This window comes from Salvelinus sp. IW2-2015, linkage group LG36 (genome assembly GCF_002910315.2).
Source record: "Salvelinus sp. IW2-2015 linkage group LG36, ASM291031v2, whole genome shotgun sequence".
Taxonomy (NCBI): Eukaryota; Metazoa; Chordata; class Actinopteri; order Salmoniformes; family Salmonidae; genus Salvelinus; species Salvelinus sp. IW2-2015.
The window spans coordinates 33,652,826-33,671,311 of record NC_036875.1 but is presented as its reverse complement, the minus strand read 5'-3'; the positions used below and the strand labels follow the sequence as shown (position 1 = coordinate 33,671,311).

Below are 18,486 nucleotides of genomic sequence, written 5' to 3'. Positions count from 1 at the left end.
CACCACACCTCCAGACTCCTCAAAACACCACCCTCCACCACAGCCCACCAACCAACCCCCAGCACGCCTAAAACCCACCGCTCCACACACACCACAACCAAGCCCCCCCATGCCCCTAGTAATAGCCGCGACCCCTCCCGAACACAGCCCTTCCTACCCAACCAACCCCAGACACGCTAAACCCACCACCCGCACACAACACACAGACCCACCCCAACCGCTAAGAACCCACCCTCCACCACAACCGCCTCCACCCAACCAACCCCCCCAGCCCCTCCCAACCCCCCACCTCCCGATACACAGCCCTCACCACCCACACCAACCCACCCCAGACCTAAACCCACCCTTCAACACACCCAACCAACCCCCAGCCCTAAACCCACCCTCCAACACAGCCCCTCCACCCAACCAACCCCCCAACCTTAACCCACCCTCCAACACAACCCCAACAAACCCCCCCCCAGCCTAAACCCACCCTCACCACAGCACCATCCACCAACCAACCCCCAGGACCCTAAAACCATCCAACACAGCCCTCCCCACAACCCCAACCAACAGCACTCCTCCACACAACAACCAACCCCCCCACCTAAACGCCACCCTCCAACACAGCCCCTCGACACCACCGAACCCCCCCGACCCTAAACCCCCCTCCAACACCACCAACCAACCCCCAGCCCCTAAAGCCCACCTCAAACACAGCCCATCACACCAACCAACCCCCCAGCCCCCAAACCCACCTCCACACAGCCCCTCCACCCAACAACCCCCAGCCCTGAACCACCCCCACAACAGCCCTCACACACCAAACCAACCCCCCAGCCCTAAACCCCCCCCTCCAACACAGCGCCCTCCCAACCCAACCCACCCCCCAGCCCTAAACACCCACCCTGCCAACACAGCCCCTCCACCCAACCACCCCCACCTAAACCACCCCTCAACACAGCCCCTCACCCCAACCAACCCCCCAGACCCTAAACCCCCCTCCAACAACCACCCAACCAACCCCCCCGACCCTAAACCCACCTCCAACACACCCTCCACCCAACCAACCCCAGCCCCTAAACACCACCTCCCAAACACAAGCCCCTCCACCCAACCAACCCCCCAGCACCCTAAAAACCACCCTTCCAACACAGCCCCTCCACCCAAACCAACCCCCCCAGCCCCTGAACCACACCTTCCAACACAGCCCCTCCAACCCAACCCAACCCCCCCAGACCCTATAACCCTCCCCAGCCCCTCACACACCCAAACCAACCCCCCAGCCCCTAACGCACTCTCCAACACCACCCCTCCACCCAACCAACCCCCCGCCCCTAAACCCACCCCTTCCAGAACACAGACCCCCACCCAACCAACCCCCCACCACAAACCGCCCCTTCCAACACAGCCCCCCAACCCAACCACCCCCAAGCCCTAAACCCACCCTCGCCAACACAGCCCCTCCACCACCAACCCCCCCAGCCCCTAAACCCACCCTCCAACACAGCCCCTCCACCCAACCACCCCCGGCACCCTAAAACCCACCCTCCAACAAGCCCCTCCCACCCCCTAACCCTCCAACACACCAACCACCCCCCAGCCCCTAAACCCACCCTTCCAACACGCCCCTCCACCAACAACCCCCAACCAAACCCCCCAACCAGACCCTTACAACAACCAGCCCCTAAACCCCCCTCCAACACGCCCTCCACCCAACCAACCCCCAGCCCCTAAACCCACCCTCCAACACCAGCCCCTCACCCAACCAACCCCCAGCCCTAAACCACCCTCCAACACAGCCCTCCACCCAACCAACCCCCAGCCCTAAAACCCCCTCCAACACAGCCCCTCCACCCAACCAACCCCCGCCCTAAACCCCACCCTCCAACACAGCCCCTCCACCTACCCAACCAACCCCCAGCCCTAAACCCACCTCCAACACAGCCCCTCCACCCAACCAACCCCCGACCCTAAACCCACCCTCCAACACAGCCCTCCACCCACCCAACCAACCCCCCCAGACCCTAAACCCACCCTCCAACACAGCCCCTCCACCCAAACAAACCCCCAGACCCTAAACACCCTCCAACACACCCCTCCACCCAACCAACCCCTCCCAGCACCAGCCCAGCCCATTGCCCAACCAAGCCCACCCCCTCAATAAACTTCTCACCCCCCTGCCCGCCCAGCCCTCCAGCCCAGCCACTGCCACAGCCCCCCCCAGCCCCTGCCCCCCCTGCCCAGCCCCTCCCAGCCCCCACCCCTGCCCAGCCCAGCCTGCCCAGCCCTGCCAGCCCCCTGCCCAGCCCCTCAACCACGGCCTTACCCGTAAGAGCGTGTACCTCTCTTCTGCTCCTGCTGTAGACGGATGTTCTCTAGTTTCAGAGGGCTGGGGATGAATCCGATCTCACAGCCCTCCTTCACCAGCCGGCCAATCCACCAGTCATTACTGTACTTCTGTAGTGGACAAGACAACATAAAACAACACAATGACTGAAGTGAGTGTGTGTGTGTTTGTTATACACTGACATATACACTCATTGCTGTACGTCTGTAGTGGACAAGACAACACAAAACAACAGAACAGAAGAGAGTGTGCAAACTCCACAGAAAAATACACACTATATGTGGCTGTGGGCAAAGCAACACAAAACGAATGTCTTAGAACAGAAGTGTGTAACAATTCATAGACATACAGTCAGGGCCGGCTCTAGCCTTTTGGGGGCCTGTCATGCCAAATAGTGTCCCCGGCCAAATAGTGTCCCCCTCTGCGTCACAATGGGATTCAATGAGTTCTAGCTTCTGTTGCTAGGTCTGTTGCTAGGTCTGTTGCTAGAACTTGCAACATTAATTTGTACACTTTGTTTGTAAATTATTTGCCATCTGGGTTGGGGGTGTTTTCAAAACAGGGGTGTTTTGACTGTACTATGTGGGAGGTATTTGGTCTCCAGGGGTGTTTTGACTGTACTATGTAGGAGGTATTTGGTCTCCAGGGGTGTTTTGACTGTACTATGTGGGAGGTATTTGGTCTCCAGGGGTGTTTTGACTGTACTATGTGGGAGGCTATTTGGTCTCCAGGGTGTTTTGACCTGCTACTATCCGTGGGAGGTATTTGGTCTCAGGGCGTGTTTTGACGGTACTATGTGGAGAGGTATTTGGTCTCCAGGGTGTTTGACCTGTACTATGTGGGAGGTATTGTCTCAGGGGTGTTTTGAACTGTACTATGTGGGAGGTATTTGGTCTCCAGGGTGTTTTAGATGTACTATGTGGGAGGTATTTGGTCTCCAGGGTTGTTTCTGACTGTACATGTGGAGTGATTTGGTTCTCCAGGGGTTTTGACTGCTACTATTTGGAGGTATTTGGTCTCCAGGGGTGTTTTGACTGTACTATGTGGGAGGTATTTGGTCTCCAGGGGTGTTTTGACTGTACTATGTGGGAGGTATTTGAGGACAGCAGCACTGATCTTGATGAACTCACAGATGTTGTTTCAGACTTCTGTAAACTTCTGTGTTGTCAATTGTGCCTACTAAAACCAGAAAAATCTTCTCTAACAGTAAGCCTTGGGTATCAAAAAATCTAAAATCACTACTTAATAGGAAGAGGGCAGTTTATGCTGAGGGTGATAGACAGGCTTTAAGACAGGCTTCAAAAGACAGATACTGGTGGACAAGGAGGCATACAAGCAAAGGGTGAAGAGAACCCTCTCCTCAGGAAACTCAAGGGTGGCCTGGCAAGGTATTAAATCCATGTCTAGTGCCCCCCACATAGGCAGGGGAAAAAACAGTGCTGACCTTGGGAGACATGGGGGCCAGAACATGGTTAATGAACTGAATGTTTTCTTCTCAAGATTTGAATCAGACAACTTTGTGTCGGAGGTAAAACAAATGGAAGCATCATTTCAAATGTTTGAGAGGGTTGTTGTGAAACAGGATGATGTTTTGAAGTTGTTCAGGGGATGTAACGCACAAAAAAGCCCAGGCAAAATAAGTGGACATGTGTGAAAGCACCGTGCTGAACAATTGGCTAGTGTTTTTACAGACATTTTCCAATCCTCGCTCAACCAGCAACACGTGCCAGTATTGTGGAAAAACTCAATAATTATACCCATTCCTAAAGCATCTAATCCCTCTGTGCTGAATGACTACCGCCCTGTCGCCTTGACATCCTTAGTAATGAAATGCCTTGAGAAAATTATGAAAAGTCATGTTCTCAGCACCACCCAGAAGCTCCTCGACCCGTTTCAGTTTGCCTATCAGCCCAACAGAGGAGTTGATGATGCCATTTTTACTCTCCTCAACATGGTCTATAGACATCTAGAGGGTGCCAAATCCCATGTCAGGGTTTTGTTTGTAGAACTTTTCTTCTGCCTTCAACACAATCCAGCCTTACATTCTGGCACAGAGACTCATCCGGGACTTCTCCTTAGATGGGGGGCTGGTTTTGTGGCTGTTGGACCTTCTGATGACACTGCCTTGATCAGCCTGTTGCATGATGACGAGGAACACCATGGCCCGGTCCTAAATGACTTTGTAGAGTGGTGTGACGAATCACACATCTATCAGATGTCAGAACATAGAGACTGTAGAGGAATACAAATATCTGGGTGTCCTCTTGGACAATAAACTTCAGTGGAGTAAATGTACAGACCTGATCTACAAAAAGGGTCAACAGAGACTGTACTTTCTCAAAAAGCTGGGATCTTTTAATGTTGACTGTACTATACTGTTTTACAAATCTTTCATTGAGAGTATTTTTACTTTTTCTATTGTTTGGTGGTTTGGCAATGCCACTGTCAGCCAGAGAAATATGCTGAGAAGGATTATCACCACAGCAAGCAAGGTATTTGGAGTCAAACAGACAGGCCTGGATGAGATCTTTAAGATCAATCCCCCCCCCCCGCAATTCTCACAAAATAATTTTAGACCAAGCCACCCCCTGTACCCGGACCGCATAAATGCTTGCTCAGGGCTTCCCGAGTGGAGCAGCGGTCTAAGGCACTACATCGCAGTGCTAGCTGCGTTACTACAGATCCTGGTTCGATACCGGGCTTTGTCGCAGCCGACCGGGAGAACCATGAGGCGACGCACAATTGGCCCAGCATCGTCCGGGTTAGGGAAGGTTTGGCCGGTCAGGATGTCCTTGTCCCATCGCGCTCTAGCGACTACTATCGCGGGCTGGGTGCATGCATGCTGACACGGTCGCAAGGTGTACCGTGTTTCCCCCGACACATTTGTGCGGCTGGCTTCCGGGTTAAGCGTGCAGTTTGTCAAGAAGCTTGGCGGGGTTGTGTTTTGGAGGACGCATGGTTCTTGACTTTTGCCTCTCCCGAGTCCGTAACACCTACACCTAATGGCATTCTCACATAGGTGTTTCTTTGGTCCAGGTGGGAAAGAGCAGTGTGGAGTGCAATAGAGATTGCATCATCTGTGGATCTGTTGGGGCGGTATGCAAATTGGAGTGGGTCTAGGGTTTCTGGGATAATTGTGTTGATGTGAGCCATGACCAGCCTTTCAAAGCACTTCATGGCTACAGACGTGAGTGCTACGTGTCGGTAGTCATTTAGGCAGGTTACCTTAGTGTTCTTGGGCACAGGCACTATGGTGGTCTGCTTAAAACATGTTGGTATTACAGACTCAGTCAGGGACAGGTTGAAAATGTCAGTGAAGACACTTGCCAATTGGTCAGTGCATGCTCGCAGTACACGTCCTGGTAATCCGTCTGGCCCTGCGGCCTGGTGAATATTGACCTGTTTAAAGGTCTTACTCACATTGGCTGCGGAGAGCGTGATCACAGTCTTCTGGTGCTCTCATGCATGTTTCAGTGTTATTTGCCTCGAAGAGAGCATAGAAGTAGTTTAGCTAGTCTGGTAGGGTCGTGTCACTGGGCAGCTCTCGGCTGTGCTTCCCTTTGTAGTCTGTAATGGTTTGCATGCCCTGCCACATTCGACGAGCGTCAGAGCCAGTGTAGTATGATTTGATCTTAGTCCTGTATTGACGCTTTGCCTGTTTGATGGTTTGTCGGAGGGCATAGCAGGATTTCTTATAAGCTCCGGGTTAGAGTCCCGCTCCTTGAAAGCGGCAGCTCTAGCCTTTAGCTCAGTGAGGATGTTGCCTGTAATCCATGGCTTCTGGTTGGGGTATGTACGTATGGTCACTGTGGGGACGACGTCATCGATGCACTTATTGATGAAGCCAATGACTGATGTGGTGTACTCCTCAATGCCATTGGAGGAATCCCGGAACATATTCCAGTCTGTGCTAGCAGAACAGTCCTGTAACTTAGTATCTGCTTCATATGACCACTTTTTTATTGATCTAGTCACTGGTGCTTCCTGCTTAAATTTTTGCCTGTAAGCATGAATCAGGAGGGTATAATTATGGTCAGATTTGCCAAATGAAGGGCGAGGGAGAGCTTTGTATACATCTCTGTGTGTGGAGTAAAGGTGGTCCAGAGTTTTTTCCCTCTGGTTGCACATTTAACATGCTGATAGAAATTTGGCTAAACAGATTTAAGTTTCTCTGCATTAAAGTCCCCGGCTACTAGAAGCGCCGCCTCTGGGTGAGCGTTTTCTTGTTTGCTTATGGTGGAATACAACTCATTCAATGCTGTCTTAGTGCCAGCCTCAGTCTCTGGTGGTATGTAAACAGCTTCAAAAAATACAGATGAAAACTTTCTAGGTAGATAGTGTGGTCTACAGCTTATCATGAGATACTCTACCTCAGGCGAGCAATAGCTCGAGACTTCCTTAGATATCGTGCACCAGCTGTTATTTACAAAAATACATAGTCTGCCGCCCCTTGTCTTTTCAGACAAGCGTACAACCAGTCAGCTCTATATTGATAGTGTCATTGTTCAGCCACGACTCCGTGAAGCATAAGATATTACAGTTTTGAATGTCCCGTTGGTAGTTTAATCTTCCGCGTAGGTCATTGATTTTATTCTCCAAAGATTGCACGTTTGCTAGCAGAATGGAAGGAAGTGGCGGTTTATTCAATCGCCTACGAATTCTCAGAAGGCAGCCCGCCCTCTTGCCCCTTTTTCACTGCATCCTCTTCACGCAAATCACGGGGATTTGGGCCTGTTCCCGAGAAAGCAGTATATCATCTGTGTCGGGTTCGTCAGACTCGTTAAAGGAAAAAAAGGATTCTGCCAGTCCGTGGTGTGTAATCGCAGTCCTGATGTCCAGAAGTTATTTTTGGTCATAAGAGACGGTATCGGCAACATTATGTACAAAATAAGTTACAAATAACGCAAATAAACAAACTAAAAAATACAATCGGTTGGGGACACGTAAAACGTCAGCCTTCTTCTCCGGCGCCATTTTATATAGCAATGGACGCTAATAGTTTATCGAATCCCATTGTGAAGCAGAGGGGGACACTATTTGGCCAGGGGGACATTATTTGGCATGACAGGCCCTAAGCGAGATTTGGTTGGGCCCCCCCCCCCCATTTTGCCATGGGGTGGAGAGAAAATGTTGTAATTTTAAAGCTAATTTCCTGCAATTATACACATTTTGCCATGACGTATGTCATGTTAATGATATCTGAGTGAGATTGACTAACAAAATCAATGCGGGCCCCCTGTAGGTCAGGGCCCCTGGGCACGTACCGGGCGGTATGCGGCAGTGGTGGAAAAAGTACCCAATTGTCATACCTGAGTAAAAGTAAAGATACCTTAATAGAAAATGACTCAAGTAAAAGTGAAAGTCACCCAGTAAAATACTACTTGAGTAAAAGTCTAAAAGTATTTGGTTTTAAATATACTTAAGTATCAAAAGTAAATGTAATTGCTAAAATATACTTAAGTATCAAAAGTAAAAGCATAAATAGTTTCGAATTCCTTATATAAAGCAAACCATACAGCACCATTTTCTTGTTTAAAAAAAAATGTATGGATAGCCAGGGGCACACTCCAACACCTTTACAAATGAAGCCTTTTTGTTTAGTGAGTCCAAGGCAGTAGGGATGACCAAGGATGTTCTCTTGATAAGTGTGTGAATTTGACCATTTCCCTGTCCTGCTAAGCATTCAAAGTGTAACGAGTGCTTTAGGGTGTCAGGGAAAATGTATTGAGTAAATGTACATTATTTTCTTTAGGAATGTAGTGAAGTAAAAGTAAAAGTTGTCAAAAATATAAATAGTAAAGTAAAGTACAGATACCCCCAAAAAACTACTGAAGTAGTACTTTAAAATATTTTAACTCAAGTACTTTACACCACTGGTATTCGGACATGATTACTATACGTTTAGATAACTGGCTAGACTAACTTAACAATCTAAACAATGTTAGCTGACATGGGCTAACTGAGTGACTCGTCAGTGACTGACAAAACAGGAGAAAAACGGAAAATTGCTGATGCACAACCACATTTAGAACTTGCACCTTGTGTATTCTACTATTCTAACTCTCAACAGCAAGTTGAAACCCTGACTGAGTTCCCCCCCAAAAATTAAGAAATACATATTTTGGGTCAGGGGCTTCTAGCGGCCGGGGGCCCTGGGCGACTGCTTATGTCGCTTATGCCTAGAGCCGGCCCTGCATACAGTACACACTCTATGCAACTTTGAAAGTCAACACAAAACAACACAATGACTCAGAATAGAAAAGAAGAGTGTGTAAACTCCACAGACATACTAGGTTGTATACACACTCACTAGTCCATTGTTCTCGATTCTAAAACGGGACATGCACTATTGATATTGATTCATCCATAATGGCCCTTGAACAGATATGGCTTGCAGCAAACATAGGTTGTCTAAAATGGCACACTGTTCCCTATATAGTGCACTACTCATGGACTCCGGCCAAAAGTAGTGCACTACATAGGTAATAGAATGCCATTTCAGACGCAGGCATAGCTGTAGCAGTAGAGTTGTTATGTACTGTACAGTATATTGTACCTCTTTAATGTGCAGGAAGTCCTTGGCATCGAAGGAGATGGCGGTTCCTGCCACAGGGACATCCTCATCCAGGGCTCCACAGTAACTGACGTTAGTCTTCACAGCAAAGGCCACTGCTTTGGCCTGAGACGATACAGGAAACGCCATGTATAAGAAGATGCCTAGCTAGATAAGCTCAACCATAACACAGTGGGCAAACTGTGCTGCAAATATACCAGTTGTAATGTGGTTTTGATAAACAACTTCCTTTCAACCAGCCTTGCCTTCGGGGACCTTTCCAATGATAGGGGCCTTGTTCTGAACCTATGTGCCTAGTATAGCATAAGGCTCCACAGTGGGACACCCTGCAGGTGGTCTGTCTCACCTTGGCCCTCTCCAGCTGGACAGCAGCCTGCTGCTCCTTCTCCAGCTTGCCGCCTGCCGGCTCCTCCTCCAAAGAGACATCTGAGTCCGATGGTCGGCTAGTGTAGGAGTCAGCTGAACCCTGCAGAGGGACAATATAACAGTCAGACAACAGTTAGATAACAGCCAGGCAACAAGACAACAGTAAAATGATTGGCTAGTGTAGGAGTCAGCTGAACCCTATAAAGGGCCAAGACATTTGTGACATTTGTCCCTGAAAAAGATGACATATTTTTGCTATCTGAACCCCTCTGTAGTTGTCATTGTTATTGTGAGGAATGTTTACCATGCTTACACAGGTCAGTGAGGAATGTTTACCATGCTTACACAGGTCAGTGAGGAATGTTTACCATGCTTACACAGGTTCAGTGAGGAATGTTTACCAGCTTACACAGGTCAGTGAGGAATGTTTTACCATGCTTACACAGGTCAGTGAGGAATGTTTACCATATTACACAGGTCAGTGAGGAATTGTTTACCATGCTTATACACAGGTCAGTGAGGAATGTTTACCATTGGCTTACACAGGTCAGTGAGGCAAGTGTTTACCATAATTACCACAGGTCAGTGAGGAAGTTTACCATGCTTAACACAGGTCAGTGAGCGAAATGTTTTACCATGCTTACACAGGTCAGTGAGGAATGTTTACCATGCTTACACAGGTCAAGTGAGGAATGTTTACCATGCTTACACAGGTCAGTGAGGAATGTTTACCATGCTTACACAGCGTCAGTGAGGAATGTTTACCATGCTTACACAGGTCAGTGAGGAATGTTTACCATGCTTTACACAGGTCAGTGAGGAATGTTTACCAGGCTTACACAGTGTCCAGTGAGAATGTTTACACTATTACACAGGTCAGTGAGGAATGTTTTACCATGCTTACACAGTCATGTGAGGAATGTAGTACATGTGGCTTACACAGGTCAGTGAGGAATGTTTACCATGCTTACACAGGTCAGTGAGGAATGTTTACCATGCTTACACAGGTCAGTGAAGTTTGTGAGCTGTGTCATCACTATGAAAGCTGTAATCCTGAACAGATAAAAGGCTACTTGGTTACCCTACAGTATTTCATTTCTTTATTTAACTAGGCAAGTCAGTTAAGAACAAATTCTTATTTACAATGATGGCCTACCCCGGCCAAACCCTAACCCAGACGGACGACGCTGGGCCAATTGTGCTCCGCCCTATGGGACTCAATCACGGCCGGTTGTGATACAGCCTGGAATCGAACCAGGGTCTGTAGTGATGCCTCTTGCACTGAGATGCAGTGCTTTAGACCGCTGCGCCACTCGGGAGCCAATGTCCTAATATTGTCAGAATGTACTGAGCACGTAGTGAAGGTGGCAGTGATAGGCCTGCAGCCAGGTGTTACAGAGGTGGCGTCCGTACGTTGCGTGGGTGGGAATATGCCTCTCCAAGCGGGATCACAGGGACCCTGATTAAAGCTGGTGAGCCGGGAGACACAACTGACAAATATAGGAATGTTTTTGAAGCCCACAGCTGGCGAGCAGCCCAGCCGATCTTAGTTGAAGTGATCACATTGGAAACCACATTAAGTGGAGAGAGAGTGGGAATAAAGAGAAACTGGCTGGATCAATACTGCATGAGGAGGAACAGAACAGTGAGATAGACACAAACAGAGAAAGAGAGAAGGAGACAGAGAGAGAGAAAAAAATACAGCGAGAGAAAGAGAGAGACAGACAGAGAGAGAGAGAAAGAAAGAGACAGAAAGAGAGTGAAATACAGAGAGACAGAGAAAGACAGTGAGAACGAGAGACAGAGAGAGAACGAAGGAGAGAGAGAGACAAAGAGAGAAAGAGAGACAGACAGAGAGAGAGACAGACAGAGAGAGAGACAGAGAGAGAGAGAGAGAGAGAGAGAGAGAGAGAGAGAGAGAGAGAGAGAGAGAGAGAAAAGAGAGAGACACATATTTCCCTCAGATTACACAGACCCACAAAGAATTCAAAAACAAATCTAATTTTGAAATATCACAGTGTGCCATCACAGCAGTAAGATTTGTGACCTATTGCCACAAGAAAAGGGCAACCAGTGAAGAACAAACACCATTGTAAATACAACCTATATTTAAATGTATTTATTTTCCCTTTTGTACTTTAACTATTTGCACATCATTACAACACTGCATATAAACATAATATTACATTTTAAATGTATTTATTCTTTTGGAACTTTTGTGAGTGTAATGTTTAAAAATTGTATTGTTTATTTCACTTTTGTTTATGATCTATTTCACTTGCTTTGGCAAGTAAACATGTGTTTCCCATGACAATAAAGCCCTTACATTGAAATTGAATTGAAATAGAGAGAGAGAACAGAATTAGAGAGACAAGGACTGCCAGGGTCACACAAGTGGCAAGACAGCTCCATTTCTACATCAATACATCTCAGGCTGAAGGGAGCAGAGTGGACTAGCGTTAGCACTGTGAGTGAGTGACAGGGTAGATGACCTGTTAAACCACCATGATGTGTAGTATAGAGTGGTTGGTCATTACAACTTCTACTAGATTCACTGGAAGCAGCAGCGGGATTCATGTATCTAAAAGGTTCAAAGAAAGCTTGGTCAATGTGTTATCTTTTTAGGCCCGGTGCAACAAGGTTAATCAACCTTCAAGGGGAATGTTCCTTTTGTGTGGGATCTTTTGATTCCTGGATCAAAGTAGTCTATTGCTAATGTATTCAATAGTCCTTTCTCAGAAGAGCACAGGTCTGATTAGAATGAGACAATAGGAGAGAAAGAGAGAGAGTGGGGCAGAGAGGGGGGAGGGAGAGAAAGAAAGAGCGAGCTAAAAAGGGAGGGAGAGCAAAAGTGAGAGGGGGGAGAAAGAGAGACAGAGACAGAGAGATAGTGTGTCGCGGTCTCTGTCTCCCTGGGTGGGGGTGAATACGGTGGCTGGGTCCCCCAACCAGCCTCAGGCAGAGCCAGTCTCATGTCATTACGATCAGAAGAGCTGCCCCCCGATACCACACACAACACACACACACCACCCTTTCTCTTATTAACGAGTCAATGGCTGGTGGGACAGTGCCCCGGTACAACACCCACTCACTCAGTCAGAGCGGAAAAGATGGAACGAGAAAGTGTGAAGTGGAGATAGAGGAAGCTATAGGGACAGACTGTACACAAATAGAAAGTAGGGGCTGAAAAGAAAGTGGGAGAGGGACAGAAAGAGAAGGGGGGAAGAAGGAGAAAGGCAAAGAGGGGGATATTGAGAGAGGGGGAAGAGAGGGAGAGAGAGGTAGGGTGAGACAGGGATGCAGCCCCACCCTCTTCAACATATAGTTGAAGTCGGACGTTTACATACACCTTAGCCAAATACATTTAAACTCAGTTCTTCACAATTCCTGACATTTAATCCTAGTAAAAATTCCCTGTCTTAGGTCAGTTAGGATCACCACTTTATTTTAAGAATGTGAAATGTCAGAATAATAGTAGAGAGAATGATTTATTTCAGCTTTAATTTCTTTCATCACATTCCCAGTGGGTCAGAAGTTTACATACACTCAATTAGTACTTGGTAGCATTGCCTTTAAAATGTTTAACTTGGGTCAAATGTTTCGGGTAGCCGTCCACAAACTTCCCAAAATAAGTTTGGTGAATTTTGGCCCATTCCTCCTGACAGAGCTGGTGTAACTGAGTCAGGTTTGTAGGCCTCCTTGCTCGCACACGCTTTTTCAGTTCTGCCCATACATTTTCTATAGGATTGAGGTCAGGGCTTTGTGATGGCCACTCCAAAACCTTCCCCAACCAGAAACCGTGGATTGATGCCAGCATTCGTGCAAAACTGAAAGCGCGAACCACTGCTTTTAATCAGGGCAAGGTGACCGGAAACATTACCGAATACAAACAGTGTAGCTATTCTCTCCGCAAGGCAATCAAACAAACTAAGCGTCAGTATAGAGACAAAGTAGAGTCGCAATTCAACGGCTCGGACAGGAGAGGTAATTGGCAGGGTCTACAGTCAATCACGGACTACAAAAAGAAAACCAGCCCTGTCGTGGACCACGATGTCTTGCTCCTAGACAAACAAAAAACGTCTTTGCTCGCTTTGAGGACAATACAGTGCCACTGACATGGCCCGCTACCAAAACCTGCGGGCTCTCCTTCACTGCAGCCAACGTGAGTAAAACATTTAAACGTGTTAACCCTCGCAAGGCTGCCGGCCCAGACAGCATCCCTAGCCGCGTCCTCAGAGCATGCACAGACCAGCTGGCTGGTGTGTTTACGGACATATTCAATCAATCCTTATCCCAGTCTGCTGTTCCCACATGCTTCAAGAGGGCCACCATTGTTTCTGTTCACAAGAAAGCTAAGGTAACTGAGCTAAATGACTATCGCCCCGTAGCACTCACTTCCGTCATCATGAAGTGCTTTGAGAGACTAGTCAAGGACCATATCACCTCCATCCTACCTGACACCCTAGACCCACTCCAATTTGCTTACCACAGACGACGCAATCGCAATCACACTGCACACTGCCCTAACCCATCTGGACAAGAGGAATACCTATGTAAGAATGCTGTTCATCGACTAGAGCTCAGCATTTAACACCATAGTACCCTCTAAACTCGTCATTAAGCTTGAGACCCTGGGTCTCGACCCCGCACTGTGCAACTGGGTCCTGGACTTCCTGATGGGCCGCCCCCAGGTGGTGAGGGTAGGAAACAACATCTCCACCCAGCTGATCCTCAACACTGGGGCCCCACAAGGGTGCGTTCTCAGCCCTCTCCTGTACTCCCTGTTCACCACGACTGCGTGCCATGCACGCCTCCAATCAAATCAGCAAGTCTGCAATCAGACAGCTTGCACGGCTACGCCCTTGCCATATAACACACCCGACCCAGGCCCACAGCACCGCGCACCAAGCCCGAAAGACGGAGGTTCCAGGGCCCTACGAGCGTAGGTGTCAGACACAACCATAACAACACCACTCGCACACCTCAATGCACGACCAACAAAGAATGATCGTGGACTTCAGGAAACAGACAGACAGGAGGAGCAGTCCCCTATCCCACATCAACGGACAGTAGTGACCAGAAAGAGAAAGAATATTGACAAGTTCCTCGGCGTACACCATCAGTGACAAACTGAAATGTCCACCCACACAGACAGCGTGCGTGAGAAAGGCGCAAGCCAGCGCCTCTAACCTCAGGAGCCTGAAGAAAATTGGCTTGTCACCGAACAAACACTCACAAACTTTTACAAATGCCCCAATCGACGAGAGCATCCCAGCGCGTATCACACGAACCTGGTAACGCAACTCTTGTCAATCCGAAGCTCTCCAGGGTAGTGAGTCTGCACAAACGCATTCACCGGGGCAAACTACCTGCTCCTATAACAGGAACACCCACCAACCCAATTCACCAGAAGGCCAAAAAGATCATCACAGGACAACAACCACCCGACACATGCCTTTCACCCCGCTATCATCCAGCAAGGCCAGAGGTCTATCAAGTGCACTCCAACCAAGCTGCCGAGAGACTGAAAAACAGCTTCTATCTCAAGGCCATCAGACTGTTAAACAGCCATCACTAACATTGAGTGGCTGCTGACAACATACTGACTCAAATCTCTAGCCACTTTAATAATAAAAAATTGGGTGTAATAAATGTATCACTAGCCACTTTAAACAATGCCACTTTATATAATGTTTACATACCCTACATTACTCATCTCATATGTARATACTGTACTCTATACCATCTACTGCATCTTGCCTATGCCGTTCGGCCATCGCTCATCCATATATTTTTATGTACATATTCTTATTCATTCCTTTACACTTGTGTGTATAAGGTACTTGTTGTGAAATTGTTAGATTACTTCTTAGATAGTACTGCATGGTCAGAACGAGAAGCACAAGCATTTCGCTACACTCGCATTAACATCTGCTAACCATGTGTATGTGACAAATCAAATTTGATTTGATTTTGTTGTCCTTAAGCCACTTTGCCACAACTTTCGAAGTAAGCTTGGGGTCATTGTCCATTTGGAAGGACCCATTTGCGACCATGCTTTAACTTCCTGACTGATGTCTTGAGATGTTGCTTCAATATAGCCACATCATTTTCCATCCTCATGATGCCATCTATTTTGTGAAGTGCACCAGTCCCTCCCGCAGCAAAGCACCCCCACAACATGATGCTGCCACCCCCGTGCTTCACGGTTGGGATGGTGTTCTTCGGCTTGCAAGCCTCCCCCTTTTTCCTCCAAACAGAATGACGGTCATTATGGCCAAACAGTTCTATTTTTGTTTCATCAGACCAGAGGACATTTCTCCAAAAAGTACGATCTTTGTCCCCATGTGCAGTTGCAAACCGTAGTCTGGCTTTTTTATGGCGGTTTTGGAGCAGTGGCTTCTTCCTTGCTGAGCGGCCTTTCAGGTTATGTCGATATAGGACTCATTTTACTGTGTATATAGACACTTTTGTACCTGTTTCCTCCAACATCTTCACAGGGTCCTTTGCTCCAAAGTACGTTCATCTCTAGGAAACAGAACGTGTCTCCTTCCTGAGTGGTATGACGGCTGGTTGTGTCCATGGTGTTTATACTTGCGTACTATTGTTTGTACAGATGAATGTGGTACCTTCAGGCGTTTGGAAATTGCTCCCAAGTATGAACCTGACTTGTGGTGGTCTACAAATCTTTTTTCTGAGGTCTTGGCTGATTTCTTTTGATTTTCCATTGATGTCAAGCAAAGAGGCACTTGAGTTTGAAGGAAGGCCTTGAAATACATCCACAGGTACACCTCCAATTGACTCAAATTATGTCAATCAGCCTATCAGAAGCTTCTAAAGCCATGAGGTCATTTTCTGTAATTTTCCAAGCTGTTTAAAGGCACAGTCAACTTAGTGTATGTAAACTTCTGACCCACTGGAATTGTGATACAGTGAATTATAAGTGAAATAATCTGTCTGTAAACAATTTTTGGAAAAATGACTTGTGTCGTGCACAAAGTAGATGTCCTAACCGACTTGCCGAAACTATAGTTTGTTAACAAGTAATTTGTGTAGTGGTTGAAAAACGAGTTTTAATGACTCCAACATAACTGTATCAACAAATTGGCGAGGGAACTAGAACAGTCCGCAGCACCTGGCCTCACACTACTAGAATCTGAAGTCAAATGTCCACTGTTTGCTGATGATCTGGTGCTTCTGTCAACAACCAAGGAGGGCCTACAGCAGCACCTAGATCTTCTGCACAGATTCTGTCAGACCTGCGACCTAAAAGTAAATCTCATTAAGACAAAAATAACGGTGTTCAAAAGAAAGGTCTAGTTATAAGGAACCACAAATACAAATTCCATCTAGACACCATCAAAAGGAACATAAAATTCAACATACCGATTAGGATCTGGCAAAAAATACTGGAATCAGTTATAGAACCCATTTCTCTTTATGGTTGTGAGGTCTGGGGTCCGCTCACCAACCAAGAATTCACAAAATGGGACAAACACCAAATTGAGACTCTGCATGCAGAATTCTGCAAAAATATCCTCCGTGTACAACGTAAAACACGAAATAATGCATGCAGAGCAGAATTAGGCCGATACCCGCTAATTATCAAAATCCAGAAAGAGCTGTTCAATTCTACAACCATCTAAAAGGAAGCGATTCCCAAACCTTCCATAACAAAGCCATCCCCTACAGAGAGATGAACCTGGAGAAGAGTCCCCTAAGCAAGCTGGTCCTGGGGCTCTGTTCACAAATGCAAACAGGCCCCACAGAGCCCCAGGACAGGAACACAATTAGACCCAACCAAATCATGAGAAAACAAAAAGATAATTACATGACACATTGGAAAGAATTAACAAAAAAACTGAGCAAACTAGAATGCTATTTGGCCCTAAACAGAGAGTACACAGTGGCAGAATACCTGACCACTGTGACTGACCCAAACTTAAGGAAAGCTTTGACTATGTACCGACTCAGTGAGTATAGCCTTGTTATTGAGAAAGGCCGTCGTAGGCAGACCTGGCTCTCAAGAGAAGACAGGCTATGTGCACACTGCCCACAAAATGAGGTGGAAACTGAGCTGCACTTCCTAACCTCCTGCCAAATGTATGACCATATTAGAGACACACATTTCCCTCAGATTACACAGATCCACAAAGAATTCGAAAACAAATCTGATTTTGATAAACTCCAATATCTACTGGGTGAAATACCACAGTGTGCCAACACAGCAGCAAGATTTGTGACCTGTTGCCACAAGAAAAGGGCAACCATTGAAGAACAAACACCATTGTAAATACAACCCATATTTATTATTTATTTATTTTCCGTTTTGTACTTTAACTAGTTGCACATCGTTACAACACTGTATATATACTTAATATGACATTTGAAACGGAACTTTGACATTTTCAGGAACTTTAATGTTAATAGAGTTTAATGTTCACTGTTAATTGTTATTGTTTATTTCACTTTTGTTAATTATCTTCTTCACTTGCTTTGGCAATGTAAACATATGTTTCCCACGCCAATAAAGCCCTTAAATTGAATTGAGAGATAGAGACAGACAGATAAAGAGGGACAGAGAGAAAGACAGAAAGAGATAGACTAAAAGCAGCACAGCGAAGCCCCAAATGCCAGCACACAGCACATGCCTGCTGTGAGGGGGTGGATGATTCTGAGGGGGGCTGAGGGGACTCATATTTCAGGCCTCCTGACGAAGGTGCTGCAAGGCATCAGCGGTGCCGGTGACGATGATCACATCTACAGCGCAGTGTGCAGTCACAAAGACAACTGATATAACGCCGTTCTAGGTCACGATGTGTCTACTGTGACGTGTGATGTTGCTAAGGAGAAGACAAGGCACACACCCTACCTCTAGACAAGCACTATCATAATGACACATACAGTGGGGCAAAAAAGTATTTAGTCAGCCACCAATTGTGCAAGTTCTCCCACTTAAAAAGATGAGAGAGGCCTGTTATTTTCATCATAGGTACACTTCAACTATGACAGACAAAATGAGAAAAAAAAATCCAGAAAATCACATTGTAGGATTTTTAATGAATTTATTTGCAAATTATGGTGGAAAATAAGTATTTGGTCAATAACAAAAGTTTCTCAATACTTTGTTATATACCCTTTGTTGGCAATGACAGAGGTCAAACGTTTTCTGTAAGTCTTCACAAGGTTTTCACACACTGTTGCTGGTATTTTG

The 18,486-nt window shown here is 46.9% G+C and overlaps 1 protein-coding gene across 1 annotated transcript in view; it reads right to left on the bottom strand.

The window, feature by feature from the left end:
• Positions 1-18,486, bottom strand: part of cacnb4a (calcium channel, voltage-dependent, beta 4a subunit) — a 57,304-nt gene that overhangs the window by 17,491 nt on the left and 21,327 nt on the right. Inside the window, exons 2-4 of the mRNA XM_023981708.2 lie at positions 9,253-9,372; positions 8,889-9,011; positions 2,312-2,442 (exon numbers count right to left, since the gene is read on the bottom strand). Coding sequence (XP_023837476.1) covers positions 2,312-2,442; positions 8,889-9,011; positions 9,253-9,372 — 374 coding nt within the window. The remainder of the gene's footprint in view (positions 1-2,311; positions 2,443-8,888; positions 9,012-9,252; positions 9,373-18,486) is intronic.